The sequence below is a fragment of the Sus scrofa genome, chromosome 4, assembly GCF_054392235.1.
Source record: "Sus scrofa isolate SSC_HxYL_T2T_F1_AM1 chromosome 4, Sscrofa_HxYL_maternal_Yorkshire_Landrace_v2.0, whole genome shotgun sequence".
Lineage (NCBI taxonomy): Eukaryota > Metazoa > Chordata > Mammalia > Artiodactyla > Suidae > Sus > Sus scrofa.
Window position 1 is genome coordinate 92,379,890 of NC_139386.1, and position 25,449 is coordinate 92,405,338.

At 35.3% G+C, this 25,449-nt stretch overlaps 1 protein-coding gene across 1 annotated transcript; it reads right to left on the reverse strand.

Moving 5' to 3' along the window:
- Nucleotides 1-768: 768 nt before the first annotated feature.
- Nucleotides 769-24,335, reverse strand: UHMK1 (U2AF homology motif kinase 1). The gene is made up of 8 exons (XM_021089503.2): nt 23,927-24,335; nt 22,308-22,600; nt 21,505-21,696; nt 19,471-19,565; nt 14,717-14,793; nt 14,473-14,571; nt 10,796-10,884; nt 769-7,740 (listed from the first exon to the last, which is right to left on the reverse strand). Exons 1-8 carry the CDS (start codon nt 24,192-24,194, stop codon nt 7,594-7,596), a joined length of 1,260 nt encoding a protein of 419 aa, XP_020945162.1. The 5' UTR covers nt 24,195-24,335; the 3' UTR covers nt 769-7,593.
- Between the last annotated feature and the right edge of the window lie 1,114 nt (nt 24,336-25,449).

Genomic DNA, 25,449 nt, shown 5'->3' on the forward strand with positions numbered 1-25,449 from the left:
CTCTCAAAACATTTTATCTAAACATGATTTAAAATGTAGTTAATCACATGGATTGCCTTTTTAAACAAAAAAATATGGCATGGAAAGCTTTTGGAAATGATTTAGTAGTTATGTATTGCAAACTCTCTCATGTTCCATCCTCTTTTGTAAGTCAAAGATTCCTACTAAAAATTGTAGAATGGTGGAGATAGGTACCAATTACAATAAAACAACTTTTTTTTTAAACTGAAAATTTGCTTAGCAAGTTCAATATAATCATGCTAAGACTCAAGGATTTTGGTTGTTCAGATATATAATTTTATGTAGTAGATGATGGAGGATAATGAGAGCAAAAGAATGTAATCTATGTATGTGTGACTAAGTCATTGCTGAACAACAGAAAATTGATAGAACACTGTAAACCAACTATAATGGAAAAAACAAAATTCATTTTAAAAAAAAGAAGAACCCCAATTCTTTAACCATAACCATATACACTCTTTCACAAAAATAATCTGCCCTATCTTTAAATATGGACAAGGCTGTTTCTATAGTATCAAGAATATTTACTCCAAAATAAAAAATTACATCTCCATATTATCAGTGTGATGTACTACTTTCAAAAATGAAAAATCATATTCTTTAGAAATGGGTAAATGAAACTACATGGAAATTTTTCAGTGGTTAATTCTCAGTAAAAATTAAATCATAAAATACGTATACTTACCTGTTACCTAAACTTGAATATTTATACTGAACACAGAAATAGTTGAAATAAAAAGGCAATTCTTGTATTTTTAAGCTTTATTTTATCACCCTTATCAAACAAACACATCAGAAAGCATATCAACAGTGCATCTTAGGGTAATTCAGTTTACAACAAAACTGAACAAGGCAATTGTGTTTACAGATAGTTTTCGGCAAAAAACTATATGCAATACAGTTAATTGAAACGCAGTGTCCATACTTTTTTAGGTTTCGAGGAAAATAAAGGTTCTTTGCTACTCAGCAAGAAAAAAACAGGTTTAAAAGACTTGAATAGAAATTAGAAATACAAGGATTTGAGAAAAGAACTATTTGGTACTGATACACATCTACATTTATAGTCCCACTTATTAAAAACAAAAACAAAAAAACAAACAAAAGAAAACCCTCACAAAAAATAAGACATCACCGAAAATAGAGAACCATAGTGCTAAGAAATGCCAAGACCAATGCTACTGAAACAACTGGTAGAAATGTTATAGACAACTATTCACTGTGTACTGTAATATTCTTGTAGTTCTGAGGTGAAGGTAAACCAACAGGAGAGAATACTCCTTATAACTGGCTTTGGTTTAAGTGATCATTCACATTTTTTCTAGCCATACCTTCTAATCAAAAACATAGCAATTACATGTTACTGAGGGAAAATAGTAGTAGGTTTTAATAATCACAACCAACCACTCCAGTGCTGATATAGGAAGCCATCAACTGTTAAAATCTATTGATCATAACTGGATTTCAAAGAGCGACCAAAAGATAACAAAGATGGAGCCCTTTGGCGGGAGGGGGGGGGGTGAATCCATTCTACCCCAGATTTGACACTGTTAAGAGAATATAAAGGAATGTTAAATTACTTAGGTTTTTTTCAAAAAAATTAAGAATGAAGGAGTTCAATCCTGCTGGAAATGATATGACAGCTTTACACTCTGTAAAATAGATATTCTACAGAGATACAGCTTAACCTTTTTACTTAATAATAAATAAACACTACTTAATTCCATAAGGTGCTATAACATTGCAGCTAGTGCATACTAATGCCAACCACTGTACCCAATGTGCAAAGGGAGACATGGAGATGGCTAATTCCCAGTTTCTTTCTGATCCTTGATTTGCATGAATGTTGATGTATACCAAATTCACAAAAAGCTAGAGTTCAAATAATTATTTTTAAAAACTAGACAAATTAAATATGGATATTTAATCTGGTCTCATACACTCTTAAAATAATTTTCTGGGAAACGACAATGAGGAATGTGTAGGAAAGGCAATGTTTCTATGTTACAGGTACCAAACTTGGATTTTAAAAAATAAATATCATTTTTAGATCATAAACTATATGGATGATTACTAATACCAATAAGGAAGCCATTTTCTTTCTTCCTCTTATTTTTATTACTCATCTTTCTGTTCTTTACTCTTAAATTTGGCAGACTTCTGACAACCCATGCTAATAAAAATAATACACCTATAGATAATTCAAATAACTGAAGAGGTTTTGAATCCACAGATGCATGATGTGGATGTATGATTTTGAACACCTCACTACATCTACATTCACTGTCCCGACATCACGAACACTATTAAGGGGAAAAGTCAGAAAGGGAAGGCAGTTCTAACCTAGGATAAAAAAAGTGACTACAAATAATTCTCTTGCTGACAATCAAGAGTTGATGATAACAAATAGCTCTGTTGTTTACATGGGGGTTTCCCAAAAGGAACAAAAATTTTAACAATTCCAGTTTGGGTTTTTTTTTCCTCCCTCCAGAATGTAACTTATTTTTACTGTACAAAGTAGTACAACAAAATAAGCTTTTTTCATATAAGGCAAAATAATACAGAATGCTTCTCTTTGCCTTTAAATTAAAATACCATGAACCTAGATTATAAAACATGTATGTATGACTTTCAAAAAAGTCATCAGTTTTCTTTAGGATATTGTGATACCTACTTTATTTAATGGGAAATAACACTTAGGCAATCATTTTATAAATTTCCCACAAATTCCAGCATATATGGTACCACAAACACAACTGCCATGATTATGACAACTCTCTGAAAAGCACAAATAAAGCAAATATAAAACATTAATCCTTATAAAGCAGTATAAGGGACAATGAAAGTGCTGAGCTATAGGAAAATGAATAAAAATTTCATATCAGGAGAACAAAGGTTGTGTAAACTATGTATCATATCCTGAAGGTCACCTTCACGACCACCTATAAAATATACAATTTCCTAAATGCTCTCTAGTTTATAGGTATTTCTTTTACAGCCCATTTCTCCTATAAAATTGCAGCAAAAATAGTTAAAATTGTTTACCTTCTTAAATATTCCCAAGTACTTGTCAATTGTATGTCACTGTGTAAACCTACTGGTCATTACATAACTTAAAAAGCAGTGAAAAACACTGTGGGAGGGGAAGTGGCTAAGAAAACAAGCATGATACATCCTGTGGTGTCAGGTAGAGAAGCAGCTAACCTACCAAAACAAAACCTTTAAAATTTGGGGTACTTCAAAGACCAAAACATCCACGTTCCTCTATAACTAAGAAAACATAACTTATCCAAATAAACCACAAGAGGCTCAGATGAATTCCGTATCATAGAGATTTGACATTCATATATTCATTGAGAAAGAGAGAAAGTAACACTAGCCTGAAAAGGCTACCATCTCAAAGTAAAGGTGATTTATTGAGCACCTTAAGAAGAAATGGAAATTCTTTTGAGCTAACTGTGACCAAAGACTGGTCTATATTGTGACCACAGTTGATAAGAAATAAATAAATTATATTAGAGAGCTACAGTAATAAGATTTGAAGAAGGAACCTAATACTAAAAATGGAACTAGATCCAATGAACAATTAGATTCTGCCAGACAGCTCTGGCTTTCCATTACATGTAATATCAGGAAAAAAAAACCCAAATATGAATAGTTTTATACATACAGAAAGAAGGTAAACCAAGGGAATTTTGGAGTTTTATACTACACGACTCAATCCAAAAATTATTCCAAGGAAAAGGCAAAGGTGCAATAATTAATCATCATCTGGGAAGCTTACACCCAAATGAGTTTCAGTATTTTCCAGGAAACACAAGGCACTTGCTTAAATCTTTGACTGTCTACATATCCACCAGACTAAAAGCCATGATGCAATTCCATCTGTACCCTAATCTGAATAAAGCCATGTACCCTTGCATAAAAGTCCAGATAAAACACGTTGTTACTGAGTGTCTCCTCCACTCCCTCACCCAGTAACTATGCTGTTACAATTACCATTAGTTACTATGGTGCTGATTTTCATTAAATTATAAAAAAATTAAATGTCATGCTGCCAAGTATTAACTAATAATAGAAATTATCTAAAACAGGCCTAATTCTGTAGGGTCAGAATATAAAACTAAGAAGAAAATGATGCCAAAATGCCAGTTATCTGCATTTGAGAAATAAACTCAAATGAGCTATCCTGACTACAGTTTATCCCAGAAAGGTAACTGATACCCTTACCAGGGTGAAAGTCCAGTGTACTAAGATGAAAACAAACCTTATACCCATAGTTTCTCTTCATCTTCCTTTACATGGCAGCACTTTTTCCGGCAGCATTTCTTACAATAAATTTGCTCAAAGGTAAAATACAAATCCTAGTAACATGAATCTAGAAGGCAATGAAAACAGGGAGAAGGATGAGTAAAACTTCTAAAAGCAGCCATAGTAATGGCTCAAGGCATAGCAGAGGGAACTTTTCTGCGAAGGGTTGCTATACTGATGGTTACAAAACAAGGAAGACATCCAGTAACAATAAATGCAATTTCTTATTGCAAGAGGATAATTTTGTTATTATTCCTTTAAAAATGCAGCAAATAATTTCTTTTAGCCAGTGCTTTTACTGAGGTGTCCGACTCTACTTATTCTCCTCCTCTAAATACAGCATTTAAAGTTTTTCACAAGTTTTGACAGTGGCTAGCTAGCCACCTCCTCCAAATATGTTTCCAAAGAACCAAAGATTTCCTATAGAATAATCAACTCATATGCCTTTTCTGGGACAAAAATGTACCATGACAATACCATGGAACAATAAAGAAGAAACTAGAAGGCAAGAGTAAAGAACCGTAGATATTAATTTAGGGAAAGAAAAACTACCTGAGATAAAATTTTCCCAAATGGTAGGGGTTAAGTGACATGAACGCTCAGCTGTTTACCCTACCTCTCAAAAAGAAAACTTCTATGTTTTTAATAACTTCAAGGAGTCAAAATCTCTGTATATGTTCCATCCTAAAAGGAACATGAAAATTGCATCTTTAATAATATTTGGTTTAGGTTAAAGAAAGATACCAAGATTAAACTTCTTATAATATCAGAGGAGGGAGGGAGAATCTGCAAATGTCATCTTTGGTAGTAATGGGCTAAGAGCTATAATTTAAATCACAGGAGGCATCTCTTCAATTCTGTGGCTTAAATATAAAATATTTAATTCAATGCAAGGTTACTTAGGGTCATCGATATTCCCTCAGCTCCCTTAAAAATCTAGTTAGCATCTCCTGTAATAAAATTCTACAGTGTTAAACACTACATATATGCATGAATACATCAGTAATAAGAAGATGATCAAAGAATGCTGTGAAATTCAGCATCAAGATGTTAGCAGCATACTGCATCATTAAGCTTAGCAGCCTATCTGCAGTTTATTTGTAAGGATTTTTCTTTTGGTGGGGATAGGGATGAAAAAGGTATACATGCTAACTTAGAATACTTGCCCTTTAAAAGAATTCATCTGCATTCTGTGTTCATCAGCATGTATGGAAGGACCTGGTATTTTTAATCACCATTTAAGCTGCTACCCACACAAACAGTTATGTTTTAGGAAAGCTTAGGTCTCCAAAATACTGGCTATACTCTCTTCAATTTTTATATGAAACCAGAGCAGCTAATCAACCTCTGAAAGTACCAAAACGAAAAATTACTGTCCTTCCAAGAGCACATATTAGAAGCTTACTATACAATTTTCCCTTGGGCATCAGGCCACAAGACCTTTTGGCAATTCACTAATCAGCCTCCTTATTATAGAAAATTTGGTTTCTTAATAAATATTAAGGAGAGTCCTGAATAATCAGATTAACTGTAATTAAAATATCAAATAGTAATTGTTTGAACAGGGTATAATAATTCATTCTCTAACCCATAAATTCTTAATTGGGCTCTCAATAACCTGCATGGCACATACAAAGAAAGACTATATGAGGAGGCTTCCAGCAGGGTAAGGTATATAAGACTTTTTCCTTAGGAAAAAAATAAATAAATAAAATTTTCATTTAGGTAAGAAAAAATTCAGAACCTGTATATAACTTTTTTTTGTATAATCAGTGCTTTATAAAGGTTTCCTAAGATTTAAACCTTTGAAGACAATCTTCTATAAAGTGGGTAGAATGCCTAATTATAATTCCTAAAACCACATAATCAATCTGTGTCTGTGAACTTCTGCATACTAGTAACCTCTACCCAGGGACACATTAGATTGCTAATGCTTTTAAGAATTCTTTATGGGCTTTTCTTCCTTTCTACTTCCACCTTATGAGAGCTACACCTTTGTTTACTTCCTCGCAGTCAACAGCCAGACCACCGGGGATGCTTTCCTCTAACCTCTCTTCAGGATAGAGGTACAGAATGGAGGAAGAGGAAAAGAAGGAGTGGAAGGGAGATGAGAGAGAAGGGAAGAAATAAAAAATCCTTGATTATGCACCCTGTCTTTTTTTTCCCCCCCTTTTCCCTTCACTGAACAACTAATTCTTTCTTTTTGACCCACTTCAATTTTCCATCATAGTAGGCAGAACTCTTATCTTGAGAAATCTTACAGTGTTCATAGAAGATTCAGTACAGAACAGATGAGCTAACGCAGGGTCTAAAGCAGATGGAAGGATGGGGCAATTTACCAAAACTTTTTTAAGACAGTTTGTTCACTTTAGAAAGTTTCAATATAACTCAGGCTATACTCATCTGTTCTGGGCCTCTCAGGAATGAACTATTTTCTCCTTTCATTCTATCAAAGAAACTAACTTCCAAAAAATTTGTATCCTAAATCTTACAGATATTAAACAGGTAGGGAAGAGATGGGCATAGACTATATTAACTTACAAGACTCACACTATAAAGAACACTGACTCAAATTTTCTCTAACCTTTCACAACTGCACACTCACTCAAACATACATACTAGACATAAAAATTGTGCAAGATCAAGCATCAGCTTTCTATTTTAAAAGCCTTAATTTTAAAAATGCAGATAGGCTCACTGCAGTTTCTTTAAAGGAATATTCAGTACTACAGTACTCCTTTAAAAAAAAATTCATAACTCAGTGTTAAGAACACAGCAGGGAACTGTTGCTTGATGATTACTTAACATTACTGAGAGCATCCAGTGCCAACCATGGATATCAACAATAAGGAAGAACCATCTGACAACATAAAGGAATAATCTGTAAGTGATGTCACCAACTCTAACATATTTGTTAATATTCACTACAACATATTATTCATCTTTGCCTCATGATCACATGAAATAGTTAATATTTGTTTAGGTTACATACTGAAGAGCAGCACTTGCCCTACTGCACAAAAAAAGGTTGCCCACATGGATGCTCTAAAGCCCCTCAATATATAGCTGAGAGGTCTTGTCCTACTCAGTGCCAAATGTGTGCAATGCAGTCACTGCTTAACCAATGGCTGCACATTAGTAGGACTGAATAAGTGTACAAAGTATTCCCTCAAAATGGTAGGGGTACTTCTGCATTCAGATGTAGAATACAATAACCCAAGGAAATGGAAGAGGAGAAACAGGAAATAGTCCTTAGGTTACTGATTAAAGCAAAGTTTGATACAGATATCCCCTCTTGTAGGCACTCAGCGGGTAGAAGGTAGCCACAACAAACTTCCCATCAAACATCCTTCCAGTCAGTAATTTCTGAGCAGCTTTGGAATCACCAGCATTTGCATACTCAACAAAGACCTGTAAGAGGACAGAGAAAACATCACTTGAGGACCTTATTACAATACAGATTCATTACGCCTAACGTAGTGCCTGAATCTCTGCATTTCTAAACAAACTCCCAGGTGATGCCAGCATCCCTTTGCTGCTGGTCCATGGACCATATTTTTGAATAGCAAAGCTTGGAGTATTTCCCTAGAACTCAGTTCAATTCTGAGAAGTTCTATCAAAATGTTCATCCCATCCTTTTGCCAAGTTTAAATAGGAGTGCTGAATAATGCTTGCTGAGGATAGGGCCAAACACCCAGAGAACAATTGCATTTCAACAGTGCCTCAAAGAAGATTTGTAGAAGCTACAACAATGGAATGGAAGAAGTTTAAAACTAGGATAATTTCCTTTTCCATAGGTAGGTGAAATATCATAATAATTTTAGTTCTTTCTGATGGTCTACTAAAGCAAAAGTTTCAAGAAGGTGAAATGATTTGTCCTCAGTTACCCTTAAATTCTGTGAACCAGGAAAAGAACTGCCTCTCCTACCTTAGTTGTCCTGCCTTAGTTGTATGCCTTATTAGTTACATCAATATTCTTCAAACTGAGGTGCGAGCATCCTAGGACACTTAGAGACTTTTAAAGAGGATGAAAGAATAGATAGTTTTAAGGACATCAATTCCCAGATTCTTAACTTTCATGTGTACCTTATCCTAAAACTGGATCTGCCTTAGAAGTTCAGGCAGGTTATTCTTTTTCATTTCCCTTTTCATAGGAGCCCTTTTCCCACTTGACAGAGCAAAGTTATTTCCAAAGGGCATAAAAACCTCCAGAGCATAAAAAGAAGCAATTTCAAATAAAGCACTTTTTTAATGGACTCTTCCTTCACTGGTAAACAAAGCACCAAGCTCTGTCTATGACTGGTCACTTTCTGTCTCATGCAAATATTTCTGTTAGGGATGATGTGTGACTTTAGACCTAGGGTATTCTGGCCTATGATAGCATTTTCTGAATTCATATTTATTGTAAAATGGATAAGTGGAACTGATTTTGTCTCTTTCATTCTATGACAAAGTTCAATAAATGAGTAGACATGCACTTACAGAAAGAGTACCATACTTTCTACTATACTCCTTGCTTCACAGATAACCTGTAAGTTTACAAATTCCATCATTCCACACTAAATAAGGAGGAAACACATTTTATAATTTATTATAAAATTAAATTATATTAGAGTGCTATCATTTTAACTTTGACTACCTTTTGTAATCACAAAATATATCTCCTAATCTATTTTCCAGTATTTTTTGGCAATATCCCTTAAAAAGAAATATAGTGTTAATTTGAACCGAAAAACTCAAATTGGCTTTACCAACTGGGCAACAGACATTTTCAATAAACTAAAGAAATTAAATCTGTGATTCTATGTTTATCAAAAGTTGCTTTCACTCTTCTTTAAATGTCAACAGAAGCTTACTTCTTTTGCTAATAAAACAAATGTCTTTTTGCTCATAAAGACTTATTTTTTCACGTCATCTTAAAGACAGATACCTCTCCCCTGAAAATATTCCATTTCTCTCTTCTATGTCTCCCATTCCATTTTGATCAGTCAGGTTAATATCATTAGTCAGATCATGTCAGTCCTTAATTCAAAATCTTCCAATACCTTCCCTTCTCCTTAGTATAAAAGCCAATGTTATCTCAGTGACCTACAAGGCTCACTCTACTTGATCTGCCCTCTTCGCTCCCATACTTTCCTGGTCTAATCTCCTACAACTCTCCCTTTTTCTCACTCTGCAAAGCCACACTGACCTCCTCAAATCTATCAGGCACACTCGGGGCCTTGGAACTTGAGGCTCCCTTTGAAAGAATTCTCTCCTTACCTCCTTCAAATTTCAACACAAAAGTAATCCAGTATGTCCTTCCTCACTTCTCTATTTAAAACTGCAATCCACCCACCACAGCACCCTTTAAACCTCTTTTCCAATCTTTTTCTCCACAGCACTTATCACTATATATTCTTTTATCTGTTTTGATCACTGTTGTATCCCAGTGCCTAGAACATGACAGATGCTTAATAAATACTCGTTGAATAAATAAACAGCAATGATGTATTTAGTATGTTCCTAACATCAAATGAGGCAAATGCTGTTACTACCAGACTGGCAATAACAACCTTTCGATAAGACTAGAGTGAGATTTCTTTCTCTTTTATCCTGTTGCTAAGAATTTTCATAATCTTGAATCATAAGAAAAAATAAATCTACAACCAGAGGTGATTTCACCTACCAGGCGACATTTGGCACTGCCTAGAGACATTTTTGGTCTCACAACTGAGGAGAAGGATGGGAGGAGGACTTCTAGTGAACAAAGGCCAGGGATGCTGCTAAATATCCTATAATATACATGACAGCTCCCCCAACAAAGAATTATTCCGCTCAAATGTCAGTGGCACTGAGGTTGAGACATGCTTAGACAGAGTAAAACAATATCCTGTTTCCTGAAAAATCAAAAGCTACAAATAAAAGATTTCTCTTATATTTACTGTCATATTATTTCATTTAGGAGCATACAGTTTTCTTTAGAAATTGTGATCATAGTTTTAGCCTATACACTTTATAGATGAAAAATCTAATAAGGTTCATCATAAAGCCAGTCAAGTTGAGACTGGAACTCAGCTTTCAGGATTCTCAGTCTGGTACATTTTCCTTGTCTAAATTACTACTGACAATTCTATTACAATCAGAACCTAACCTAAATGGTTTTCTAACTATACATAATTACAAGAAAACTGGGCCAAATATTTCTGTAGCTGACCCTGACCTAAATTGGCATATGATTCAGCTGGCCTGTATACAATGGCTTAAAGTAGATTAACATTTTTTAAAAATAATTTTAACTGATATTCGTGCATATATATTACAGAACTTTTGGAAAAAGTGAAAAGTACAAGAAAATACAAGCAGCCTTAATGAAAATTCATAATCCCTAGCAACATTTTGTGTACATCTTTCTATAGAACTAAAACATTTTGTACAGGGTTTAATAACCTCTGAATTATTCTGGAATATGAAAACATTCACTTACTTGTCCTCTGCCAGGATTTTCTTTTGGAACAAGCAGAGATACTACTGGTCCATATTTTTGACACTCCTCTTTTACATCTTCTACAACATCTAGTTATTAATAAAAACAATAGTAACAACTTTGTTGTAACTAGCCAACATTCATTATTTTCAAATTTTAAATTAAAGAATTCAGGAATCCACATCTAGGTAATGAGGTTATTTTCTACAACTTCCAAAATTCAGAACAATATAAAGTTAATGCATTTAATAATTTTCTTTTTAAATTCCAAATTAAAGATTTGAATAGTTAATACACTCAATTGATTCAAAATCCAAAAAAGTCTTCTCTCCACTTTCCAAAATGTCATTCTGTTCCCCTCCCTGAAGACAATAAACATTATCAGTTTCTTCTGTATCCTTCCATAAATAAGGTTACATATGTCATATATGCTTTAAGTACAAAATTCCAGTCTTGCTTTTTTAAAAATAACATTCTCTTTTTAGAACTTTCAATGTCATTACATGAAATTTTCTATTTTATTTTTATGGCTGTATGATATTTCACTCTATAAAATGGTTGATAAATTCTCTAATATGTGACCTACTGCTAAATAACTAAACTATTTCCAAACTTCTTGCCATCATACTGTATAAGATAAATTTGTACATATCTCATTTCACTTGTATATTTCTTAATTTTCTAGAAATGGAATTTTTTAGGTCAAAACTGATATGAATTCATAATTGTTAAAGGTATCAATTTGCCTTTCCTTAACGTTCACCAACTTAAACTCTCTCCAGAGATGTATGAGAGTATGTTTTCGTGTACCTTACTTACCCATAAGAGGGTTTTCAAGTATCTTCTTCACTGTCAATGTGACAGGTAACACAGATATCAAAGTATGGAATAAGCATTTCAATAAATGAGAACAAAATAAGTGTGTGAGATACACTGTACATCCTTTCATATAAAGTGTCTATTTATATCCTTTATCCATTGTCTATTGGCTTGATTTATAAGTGTTCTGTCTGTGATAAGAGCTGTAAATTTTTTGTCTATGATAGTTTATGTAAAGGTGAAATTTGTTGTTAACTTCTGAGTTTTGTGCCATACTAGTAAAAGGCCTTCCCCATTCCAGGAATATATACATATATTTTTAATTTCCCATGATTTTTTAGTTAAAAATGTTTTTCCTTTCTCTCTCCTTGTCTTCCCTTCTTCCTTCCTTTTCTTTTTCTTTTTTCTATCTTACTCCTTCCCTTACTTCTCTGTTTTGTTTTGTGTTAATACTCTAACTTATACATGATTTGTGATTTAATTTGGTCTAAACTTCTTCCCTACCACCACGAGGAATACAAAACAGATATTCTAACACATTAATTTTAGCTAGTCACACTTAACAAAAACTTGTGTTATTTGATAATGATCTTGCTAATCAGAACAAAGGCATTTAATGGTACTATATTGTCTGTTGCACTTTAGTTCATGTAAGATTCTTAAACATTAAGATTTAATAGCATATTAAAATATTTAAATACTCAGTATATTTAGAAGTAGAAAAAAGATGTTACCTAGCAAGATATACAGCAAAGAGTATGTATAGTCTACCCTAAGGTTTATTCAAGAAAGTCCAAGCTTGAGTTTTATAGAGATAAAATTAGGAGACAGAATTAGATGATGAAGACTGTACAGTAGGTAGATACTTAAGGGATTTCAGTAGTAGTTTGAATTAGATGTCAAGAGATTATTTAGAACTACTGTATCATGATGACCTGATGAAAACAATGCTGAGGACAAGAGTATTCTTTCAGATAAATAGGCATCCTAAAAAATAGAGTAAACTGAAGATTCTTACAACTGTCACAGATTCAAAGAAATTATGTGTGCTTCATTTACCATAAAGCTGAGAGACATAAAATGATTTACCCTTACAAGAGACAGTGTGGTAAAATTAGCTTCATCTGTAAAGGTTTTAACTTTCCACAAAGAAAATGTTTAATACTAAGCAATTGATGTTTTTAAATTTGGGCCTCCTTTTTAGTCCATGCACTACTCTGCTTCCAAAATGCTCTGACTAAACCCAAATTTGACTATATCATTCTCCTAGTTTAAATTTTAATGGCTATTTGTTGCATTCAACAAAGAACAAATATTTACTGAGCACTGAACATAAGCTAGGGACTATTCTATTCCCGATGCAAACTTCTTTTGTGTAGTTTATATTCCAGTGCTACTATCTCAGGGATTAAAGCCCAAATTCTTTTTTAAAAATTTTTTAAAAGTAAAGTATAGTTGATTTACAATGCTATGCTAATTTCTGCTATACAGCAAAGGGACCCAGTCATACATATATATATGTATGCAATGTACATATACACATTCTTTTTCTTATCTTCCATCATGGTCTATCCCAAGAGACTGGATATAGTTCCCTGCTCTAGACAGTTGGATTTCATCACTTATCCATTCTAAATGTAACAGTTCACATCTATTAACCCCAAACTCCCAGTCCATCCCGCTCCCTCCCCTCTCCCCCTTGGCAACCATAAGTCTGTTCTCTGTGAATCTGTTTCTGTTTTGTAGATAGGTTCATTTTTGCCATATTTTAGGTTCCACATGTAAAATTTTTAAACAGAGCAAGCAAACCTACTTGATATCTGTATTCTGGCTACCTCTTTAGTCTTAACTGACTGCTCCTCAAAGAACATCCTAAGACAGACCCATAGCAAACAATTTGCTGTTCTTTGAACATGCCACTTTCTCTCATCTCTGTCTCTGAGCTACCTTTAGCTCAACCCCTCAACTTTTAGCCAAGCAACTCCAATTACTAGCAAAGCTCAGATATTACCTCTGTAGAGATGCCCATTCATGCATCACTTGGACTGAGTTAAAACCCCTCCTCTCTGCCTCAGTATACTACCCTACCTTCAGATTTATCAAAACTGTAACTGTTTATATAACTGTCTCCCCTACTATACTAAAGACAAGAAATAATTCCACAGTGGCAAGTGGTAATACTCAGTAGATATGCCTTGAGTGAATGAACTGTTAAATACAAATAAGAGAGCTAAAAAGGAGAAATGAAAGCACAGGGCAGGACTAGAATGACAGAGAGAAAGTAGTAGCTGGGAAAAATAATCTTTTTAATTATTTGGTAAAGGCTTATATGATGTAGAAGAGTTGAAAAGACCTTAGGAATTGTCTTAGCCTGCTTGGATTAATATCACAAAATGCTATAGACTGAGTGGCTTAAACAATATATTTATTTCTCACAGTTCTGAAGGCTGGAATTCCAACATCAAGGTGCAAGCATATTTGATGTGTGATGTACGGAGCTGCCTTCTTGTTGTATCCTCACATGGCAGAGAGAGAAAGTGAGAAGAGAGAGAGCTCTCCTGTCTTTCCTTTGTAAAAGGGCATTAATTCCATCATGACCCATCCTCATGACCTAATCTAGCCTTATTACCTCCTTGAGTCTCCAACTCTATATACTACCATATTGGGGCGGGGCTTTGTCACACAAATTTGAGGGGGGAGAGGCACATTAAATCTATAGCAGGAAACAAAAAATGACAGCATTTTAGAGATCATATAGTGCAACATCCTCACATATAAATTAGTAAAATATGAGGAATTTTATGAATTGATATGACTATCCCACAGACACAATAAAATATAATTTAGGAAGCACTGACCTTCATATTCCTCTTCATTCTCAAGATAATCATCATCCAGCACATTTAGCAGTCTTAGCACTGGAGTAGGAAGCATCACCAAATCTTCAATATGAGGGGCTGTTAAATTCATTATAACATGGTTAAACATAAATGCCCCCCAATAAATTGATGAATATCAAGGCAAAGGAGCTTAGAAATATAAATTAGTTCTGTCTTATGTGGCTGTCAAATAATCAAGAAACAAATAAAGTACACAACTTACCAAAAGGAATGCTAAAGAATGGGCTGCACAATGCCATTTCAGCAGGAATTCTTCTGCTTGGATCATCATGAAGCATGCTAAAATACAAAAACAGGTATTTTTACAATTTTTGTCAAATCATTTGAAAATGCAACCACTGAAGAAAATAAAAATGTCTAAATGTTCACCACAGCATTAATTATATTAGCATGACTTACTGAATCATTCATCTACCTACAAAAGATTTAAATGCTATTTGTGAGTAAATAGTTCAACAAATTATTATACATACCTAAGACATAATATTATATTTTAATTTAAAATGTTTTTGATTAGTAAATACAAAATGGGAAAGTGGTCCATACTCTGTAATACTCTGTAAAAAAAGAAAAAAAAAAACCTCTTTTTCTAAGTGAAAAAAAGCCAGACATAGATTTAGAGTAATCCAATTAAAAAAAAAAAGAAGGTAGTGGTGCAATAACTTTGAATCTTGTCAAATCCCCCTAATAATAAAGCAATTTGATAGCAAAATCAAAAGTCTACAAACATCTATAACAAAAGCAGGTAATCCCATTAGACCCCCAAACACAAAAGGCTAGGGACAGACCATAAATATCAGTAAGACTTGCTCTACCTTAGCACCTATGTAGAAGAAAGTAGAGGAACACAACAATTGATATAATGAACCAGAGGGGGGAAAAAAAAAATAACCTCAAAAAGCCAGCAGGTATTCATTGAAAAGCAGAGTAAGCCAATTTGAGAAAAGGAGCTGAAACTACCAGGAGTTACACACTCTACTTCCAAGTGAAGGCAAGGGGCCCTCTACAAGGTCTGAAGGGGCTAAAGTAATCTCAGCACCAGGACCTCTCAAAACCAACCAGCTGAAGCTCCCTTCCAGGGCAGAGTCCTACAGAGAAAACAAATCTTGGGAAGAGAATCCAAATTTATAGGGTAAATAAAAACTGAGAAAGAGATAAAAGGAAAAAAGTAGGGGAGGGGAAGAGCTAGGAGATCTCAGGGGAAAAAAAGAAATAATGAAATAAATTTTAAAAGATGCAAGAGAAAGGGATGATAACTGAATAGAGTAAAAGAAAATCTAATATATATGTAGAATGGGTGTGCCTAAAGAAGAACACCAAAGCTTGGGAATGGAATAAGTTCTTAAAAACTGTAATTTAAGAATACTTCCCTAAAACAAAAAGACTAGAAACTACATACTTCCTCAGAATATCAACCCAGAACAATCAAAATCTATTATTCTGGTAAAATCACTAGGCAAATTTTAAGAAAAAGATGAAATCCTCTGGAAATCCAGACCAAAAAAAAAAAGTGACTTTTAATATAAAGACAGTGTTATCAGCACTGTTTTCAACAGTAACACTGTATGCTAGAAGAAAATGGAGTGGAGTTGACCCTTGACCCTTAGGGGCACATCTCCATACAGTCAAAAATCCATGTATCTTGTATCTCGCCCTCTATATCCATAGTTCCTCTATTTCCATGGTTCTGCACCCAGCAATTAAACCAAATGCAGATAGCACAGTTCCTACTGAAAAAAATCCATGTATAACTGGGACTCACACAGTCTAAATCCACTGTTGTTCAAGGGTCAACTGTAATATGTTTAAGACACTCAAGAAAAGAAAAATGTATGCCAAGGATTTTTATACCCAGATAAACAGACTTTCACATATACTAAGCACAGTTTTACCATTATTAACATACAAGAACTCAAAGAACATTAATCCTATAATCAAGACAACAAGCTTCAGTATACCAAAATGATTAGAGAGACAACATGAGGATCAGTGGTGAATATTAAATATCTAGTTACACAGAGAACTAAAATGAAGTGACAGTGTTTAAAAACAGAGCGCATACAGCATGTAATGACTACATAACAAGAGAATGCAGATATAACTATTTTTCAAATGGGGGAAGAATGGGAAAAGCATATGCAAAAATAAAAGTTTCTGGTAATCTTACTAAAGAACTACTATTGAGACTGTTTTAGTGTAATGTGAAATAGGGCAAATGAGTAATTATGAAATATTCTAATCTGGTATGCTCTTTGTCCTTAAGAACCAGAACTCTTGACATAAGAGAAAAGAGATAGAGATGTAACACAAAAGTAAAAACACTGTGGTATTCAATTTAAATTGGAAATACCAGTATAAACTTTGTCCACTTAATAGGTTTAGAAACAATGACCACCCCAGTGGCAATGAGTATTCTCATACCCAGACTGGGTTATAATATACTGTTTCCTCCTAAAAGAAATCAGGCTACTTGGAGAAGTGGTCACTTCCAGGTCTGGGGCAGGAAATATATATGGTGAACTGGGTACATCTTATCACACCAGATAGCTATGAAGCTATCAAAAGTAATAAGGTCTACCAAAACCAACATACAGAGTCTCACATTCATCAAAGATGGGATTTCAGCTTCAATCAGGATAAATGCTGCAATGGGTTGAAATATACCAAATATATTTAAAATCACTAGTTAATAATCATACTGTGACCTTTCAAAAATAGGATGATCTGCTGTGGAAGATGACAGGGAATCAATTCATTACGAAAACAAGTAAATAAAGATAATCAAGCATTTATTTCATCTTTAGTTAATCAAATGAAGTAAAAATGACAGAATAAGAACATCATCAAGGGGCTTTTTAGAGTAAAAGAAACCTGAAAGGGGAGTTCCCATCATGCCTCATCGGAAACAATTCTGACTAGTATCCATGAGGATATAGATTCAATTCCTGGCCTTGCTCATTGAGTTAAGGATCCAACATTGCCATGAGCTGTGGTGCAGGTTACAGACATGGCTTGGATTCTGTGTTGCTGTGGTTGTGTAGGCAGGCAGCTATAGCCCTGATTCACCCCTAGCCTGGGAACTTCCACATGCTGTGGATGCAGCCCTAAAAGACCAAAAAAAAAAAAAAAAGAAAAGAAAGAAAGAAAGAAAGAAACTTAAAAGAGTTTGTTTGTTTTTTAATGGAAGAGCAACACTAAAACCATAGTCTTCGGGGATGCACTATAATGAAACTATAATGAAAACAATGAATAACCATCCAAGTCAGGGTAGTGGTTACTTTTAGGAAGAAAGAAGGAGCTTAAGATTGGGATGGGGTACATGGGGTACTTCTGGAGTAGCTGGTAAAATTCTATTTTTCATCCTGAATGATGGATAAGAGAATTCCTAAGCATTTGTTAAGCTACACATTTGTTTTCAGTATCTGTGTTTTAGTCTACAATTTAAAAAAAAAGATTCAATTTACATGCATACACAACAAAATATGAAGAAAAATCCTAAAAAGAAATATACCAAAGCATTAACACTAAAAAATGGATTTATAATTTTTATTTTTCTCTTCACAATTTTCTGTAACTTCCAAATTTAGTATTAGTTAGTTGTAGAGGAAAGGAGGAAAAGCTATTATTAAAACAAAACCAAACCTCATGTCCAAATAACAAAGTCAATACTAGAACTTAGGAGTTTGACTTCTATCCTAGACTCCATTATATAATTTTACACTGCTTCTAACGTAACATGTAATGTATCTAATATCAATCAAATACTAACAGCCATTTAAAACTACTATAATTTGTAAAAGACAAACACATAAGTAAGTGCAGCTAAAACTGGTGAGATCTGAGTCCACAGACTATAATGTCAACTGCCTGGCTTTGATATTGCTCTACAGTTATGTTAAGATGTTACTACTAGGGAAACTGAGTGAAGGGGACATAGACCTCTCTGTAACACTTCTGCAACTTCCTGTGAATCTGCAATTATTTCAAAATAAAGAATTAAAAAAAAAAAAAAAGAAAAGAAAAAGGAGTTCCTGTTGTGGCTCAGCATTATCGATCCCAACTAGTATCCATCCATGAGGATGTAGGTTGGATCCTTGGCCTCGCTCAGTGGGTTAAGGATCCAGCATTACTGTGAGCTGTGGTGTAGGCTACAGACACAGCTCAGATCTGGTACTGCTGTAGATGTGGCATATAGGCTGGCAGCTGCACCTCCAATAACATTCGACCCCTAGCCTGGGAACTTCCACATGCCTTGGGTGTAGCCCTACCAAAAAAAGCAAAAACAAAACAAAACAAATTGGAAGGTTTATAAGGTCAATATTCCAAAGAAATAATACTTGACATGATCAAGAGATTCACCCTTTTGCAACAATACTAATTATTTTATTTATTTCTGACCCATAATGCTAGAAATGTGAAAAATCAACCACCAGATAACACACGTTATTTCTTATTTTAAAATACCTACTGTGATTGGATTTACTCAGATATCTGTCTCCAGATGGTGAGTATTTAAAGTATAATATATAATGATCTTACTTGAAACTTTTTCAGTAGTCCAAAGTAAACTTAGTCTTTAATTAATAGAGATTCTTTAAAAATTTGCTTTCCATCAAGTATATACAACTGCCAGAGCTATAAAAGGTCAAAGGTAAAGTGGCCTATCATCTATCTTCCACTGCATAAACAGCTGCTAGAAGAGCCCAGCATCTGGTACTCCCCATGAAAGAAAGAACACTCACTCCTTTCAAAATAAATTCAGTAAAATGACTTGATTGCTTTGTTTCTTATAGAAGCTAGCCTGTATAGAATATCTATAAAAATTTTTAATTCTAAAGGAGCAAAACCTCCACATGATTAAGCAAACCAGAAATAATAATTCCCTTCAGAAAAAAAAAAAAAAAGCTTCCTATAGTAAATATACACAAAGCAAGCTTAAAACAAAATGTAATGTACCTTTTGATAAGGTCTCTTAGGTGATAGGCTGGAATTGCGGCATTAACCACTGCTTTACTGGCAAATATGTGATCAATAATAGCAGAACTGTTTGCCTAAAAGACAGAGGAAAGTCTTCCTTTGGTTACTCAATTCAATCTGTATTTATTGAGAACTAGACACATAGCACTGACCTATCTAATAAGTTAAATGCAACAGAAAACACTCTTCTGAGAGAATACAATCTCAATGAAGGAGATTATATACATTTTTATAAACTTCTAGACAAGAGGAGCATCTTTTTCTCCATTCCCAGTACCCGGTACTCTGTGAACATTTACAAGATGAATGGATAAAGAAACAAATACCAAAACAACCACACAGAAATGTAGTTTAATGCAAAGTAAGAAAACAAATGTGTGCTAGGTGAGTCAGAGTGTCTTCGAGATGAGTCTTCAATTGGTTTTCCAATAGAAATAAAATAAGCTATCAAAGAGAAACCAGAGCAGTTTTTAAAAATTAAATCTGCCACATCATTACTCATACCCTAAATCCTTGCAGAACATACCATTTCCTTCCTGAATGCTATGGAAATGTGTATATGAGTAAAAAGACCTGATATCATCATTAGCACTAAAATTTACTGAATACTTACCACAGGCCACACACTACACTAAGATATAGATATTGTTTCTTTTTTTCAATACTCTTATGAGACACGTGGTATCATTATTCTCATTTTACAGAAAGCAAAATATAGTTTACTTAAATAAATAACTTATTTAATAATAAAAGGTAGAGGCAAGATAAAAAAAACCTAGAGTTTTAACTTGAGCCTATGCTCATAGTCAGCAATTTTGCCTTCAGAGAAAGTAACAGAATGCAGAATAATGATGCTTTTATCTAGGATGTGACTACTGCGGATTCCATTAGTACACATCACACCTCTAAATTTCACCCGAAAAAATGTCCAAATGGCATCTAGTTCTGATTGGCTCTGGCTCAGGCAGAAATAGTCCAAAGAGCTCAAAGTTAGTCAAAGCTAATGCAGATAATTGATCTGTATCTATATTAGCACTAGAGGAAGAATACTTGACTATTTGAGATAAACAATGATACTGGTTTTACTCATGTGACAGCATTTTTTTGCCTAAAGTAAGCATTAGGTACCCCCGCTAGGATACTAAAATACTCCTTCCAAGAGATTGCTTCCATCAGATAGCAATGACTAGGGGTTTAAAAGAAATTAAATTCCATCTGGTATAATAGCCATGCACTGTGTGTTAGATGCGCAAAAAAAAATACTTGTTTAATATTAAAACCAATAATAATTCCTAAACATTGCATTGTTTAATCAAACCTCTAGCCTAAAGGGATAGTGATATCATCACAACATTAAATAAAGTCTCAATATGTTTGAAAACATAACATAGTTTATTCCCTATGTCAGAGGTTTGAAACTTAGAACCCATGTTCCCAAAGAAACAGTCTTAAAAGCAGCAGTCACCTTCTCAGGATAGTTCACATATGGAGTACCAACAAATACAAAGCAATGTGGAACTGTGGACAGAACAGTAAACTTTGAGTAGAATGGACAGATTTTGGAGCCCAGGTCTGGAAGACCCAGTTGTACCATCTGGAACAAGTGGTTTTACAAAAACTGTTCCTCCAGTTTTTGTTTGTAAAAGAACCAATATCCACTCTAACAATCCTCAGAGAATACTACTGTACTTTCAGTAATATTTTAGAATGTAATACAACTACATTACTAAACAAAGTAAATCACTTTTGCTTCTTTGGGAAAATACATTCATTCAAACATTTTATCAAGTACTCAGACATGCCAGGCCCAGGCTAGGAACAGTGAGTATTCAATGCTCATTAGAACATCCGTAGCTAAGGGTGTGAGGAGAGGCACTGAAGGTAACACGAATGCAGTTAAGAGGAATAAGGAAGAGATGAAGGAAGCAGAGAGTCCTCAAAGAGAATCATTACAAACTGAGTACTCTTAATTTGGGATTAAGGACTCTAAAGCAAAACACTGGTGCAGTTTACCTTCCATTCCTGAGATCTGACTGTATGTTTCAGTTTCATTCCTGAGAACATTTCCAGTAAAATGATTCCTAGGCTCCACAGATCAACAGCTGAGGTACATTCTGTATCACTCTGCAGGCCAGCCTGAGCCAAGCAATTCTGCAGTTCTGCTTCAGGAGCCCGATACCCGTCTGTCTGAATATACTTTACATCCTGAAGAAGATGAGTAAATATTATAACCAATAAAAAACTACCCACTTGACATCCATCTCAACGGTGTATTTACCTCTCTGAAAGTGCAGTGACCTATTGCCAAATGAGACGTCAAAATTTTTAGTCCTTGGCTACCATAATTCTTTGGTTCATTAACTGGGCAGTTCTTAAAGGCAAGCTGTGCACTTTCCACACTACTGCTCAGTTCTTTAGATACTCTCTTGCCCATTACGCACTTCTGATAAATAAGGACACTCTGCAAAGAGCTGATAAACCATGAAGAATGATGCGTTGGCCAGAATTGTCATATCTGTTCTGCCATCAGACAAATTAACAGTAACTCAGCAATTAACCAAATGTTCAAACAAAAAACAACCATTCTATGAAGTAAAGTACATCTAATAATTCCAGAGCCCTCTCAAACTAGTTCCCCCTACTTGACCCAAACATATCTACGTATGGCAAAGAAATTCTTTTTAACTGCTTAATCCCCAGTCACTTCAGTATTTTATACAGAAATATCTCTTTTAAGTCTCCACTAAACTACCTCTGTTATTTTAAAATATTTGGCTTAGACAATTGAGTGGGTGAGGAGGGAAAATAAGTCTTACCTGATTGCCTTCTTTGAAGCTAAGTCCAAAGTCAATGAGTTTAAAACATTCATTCTCGGCACTCCACAATATATTACGTGGTTTGAGGTCTGCATGGACATAACCCTCATGATGAAGAAAAGCAAGGGCCTCTAGAACATCTCTGGCACAATGCTGTATCATCCACATGGAACAACCTTGGTGACTGGAATATAAAAGCAATTCCGAAACACTGACATCCAGGAGTTCAAGCAAGAGACAGCGTGATGGCACATTTGGAGAAAAGTGGATTGTAAAAACTCCATATAAAGTCACTAGAAAAAGAAACAAATTGTAACACTTTAAAAACCAGACTCAGAGTAAGTGACTACTAAAGTAGATACAAATTTGAGGTAGTCTAGAAAAGGATTAATGTTATGAGCAAGCAAGCCACCGTAATTTATTTTTCCCATTAGTAAGATTTTTGGGCAAGTGGGTTATTTTATTTTAATAAAATAAGAGGACCTTCAACAGTGGATTACAATTCAAAGATATTAAATATGGCACATAATTAAAATTGTGCTTCCCAAGCACTCAGAGATGAGTGAATATGCACTTTGGGTGCCAAGCAAAAATGAGCAAAAGAAAAATCCAAATACTAAGTATTCTTAAGGCAAATGTCACAATGTACAAAACCAAAACTGAAGATTGGTTCTTGATCCAAAATAGCACTATATAATTAAATATTAAAAGGAGAGGTCAAGACATTCAAGATGACATTTTAACCTAATCTTTTAGAGTCAACAAGTCCTTAGGCCTATAAAAATGTAAAATATTTCCCTCTTAAATATCAGATTTTACCTACATCATTCAGGAAACCTTAAAAAAGAAAAAAAAGGGGGGGCAACACTATTAAGAAATTCTTCTCCAAATGGTAATATTAAAAAGGTCACTATTCACAATAAATATGGATCATGCTTGTCAGTAAGTAATATATCTATGAGCCAAAGTCATAATTAAATGCTCTCTGTTGGTGTATTAGCAATGAAAACTATTTTCACAGCTCAATCATCAGTAATCATTACATATCTTACATTGTGAATATCTGAATCATGAAACATGGTCTTAAGTGGGTAAAAGTATAAAGTGCGTATGTATCATTTTCACATTTCTATAAGGATTCTTATGAAAAATTTGGGAGTCATTTCTCCCAAATCCATACAAAAATTATGTATCAGGTAACATCTATATCAGCTATTAGCATTGACGTCACAAGTACTAGAACTATCTCCCATTTTTCACTGGTATGCAAAGATTCAAAAATTTCCGAACAAGACATGACAATCTAGTAAAGACATGCCTCCTTTCACTACAGAAGATAATTCTCTGTGCTAGTAAGTGCAGCATTTTCCAAACAGAACTGAAGCAAAACAGAATTTATTGAGCATCTACTATAGAACACTGGGCAAAGCGGCCCACCGTATTACAGTCAGTATGAGAGTGAAAGGGGGATGGGAAAGGGTCCTGGGTTGGGTGATAAGGCCAGGGCCGGACCTACTTCTCCCGCCTAAAAGACAGAAGACCGTACGCTAGGCCGAGAGGGGGAGTGTACGCTTGCTCTGAGACCTGGTTAAGAAGAGAAGGGAGATATTGGCAATTACCGATGTTCCTGTGACCCTGCAACTGTTCCAACGCTGCCCTCTCTTTGCGGAAACCATACTCGGCGGCCGAGGCCGCAGCCCCGGTGGTTCCTGGCGGTAAGAACTGCTTCAGGGCGCCGGGGGGTGAGCCAGGAGTGCCGCAGCAGCGCACCCGATACACCGAGGCAGAGGAGCCGCTACCCAGGCGGCTCTGTACCTGCCACAGCCGCCCGAAAGCTTCCAGAAACCGCGGCGGCTCCGCGCCCCACGCACAGCCGGATCCAGCCATCGGTGTGGACTGAGGGCACTGACACGGAGCTGACGCGACGCCCGAGGCAGGCCGGCAGGGCCCTCGGTCACATCCCCGCCCGCCGGACCAGCGGCTCTGCAGGGAGGGGCCTGCAGCCGCCTCACCGACTGCCGGGACCTCAGGCCGCCATGACACCGGAAGCCGTCTGCGCCCGGGTCCCAGAAGCCGGAAATGGAGGAAGAGCCAATCTTACAAGCTGAAGGGCGGGCCCAGAAAGGGCGGAGTCTAGAATTGATTAGGTGAATTAGGTTTGGAGGAAAGGACTGAGGGAGAGAGTTAAGCGTTAGAGAGTTCTTAATATTCTAGGCCCAATGTTAACCGCTTTCACACACAGTCACCTAAAACTAAAACTTATTTTTGTTCTTGCTGAGGCACCCCACCTCACCTTTGGGAAGCTTGGAAAGTAAAACCCTGCCTACATGTCTCATAGCCAGGATCCAAAGGAAATACCCCAGTTGCTAAAGGAATGGATTTACCACCACCTCCTCGCTCTGTTCCCTAGTGGTTATAATTCCGGATGCCCAGGCTTCTGTGCTTCTCTTAGTTTCCTTTGCCTTTGGCTGCCTAGTCAAAAAGCAGCCTCCCTGGGCAAACGTGGATCTTTTACAAACGTTTGTTTTTCATTTATTCATTCGATTTTTTTTACTCATTTGACAATTTTTTATTAACAAGTGTAAAAAATCGGAATCTCGGTCCACAAACGAGGATGTGTAATAAATGTATTCTTCCTTATTATTCTGTGTTCAACTTTTTCAAGCTCCATTCAGATGGGGTGGCACAAAATTAGTATGACCATTTGCCTCCATCACCTTTTCCTCAGGTTTTGTCCAAGTTTCCAGGTAAATGAGGTGGTTTATGTGGGGATTGAGGGGTTGAGCTCTGCTTTTCAGTATCATTGGTTATTGTCTTGCCAGGTTGCCACTGAAATATGCCTTATTTCTGTCTGTATGACCCTTTCAGGGTCTGGATTAGGAAAAGTTCTCTGCACTCTCTGCCATTTCTAACAATCATTTTCTTCTATAGCTGAAGTCTCAACTAATCTCTTGAGAACTTGGGCTTTTGTGATACAAAAAACAAAACTCACAAGCTCCCCTAAGGCAGTGAACACAGACATTTATTTGCTTATATAAAGGGGAAGGCAAAGTGGAGAAGCTGAGGTGTGGAAGGGAACTTAGGTCATGAATAGAGAGGAGATTCGAAATAGAAATTAACCATGATTTCAAAAATTTTGAGT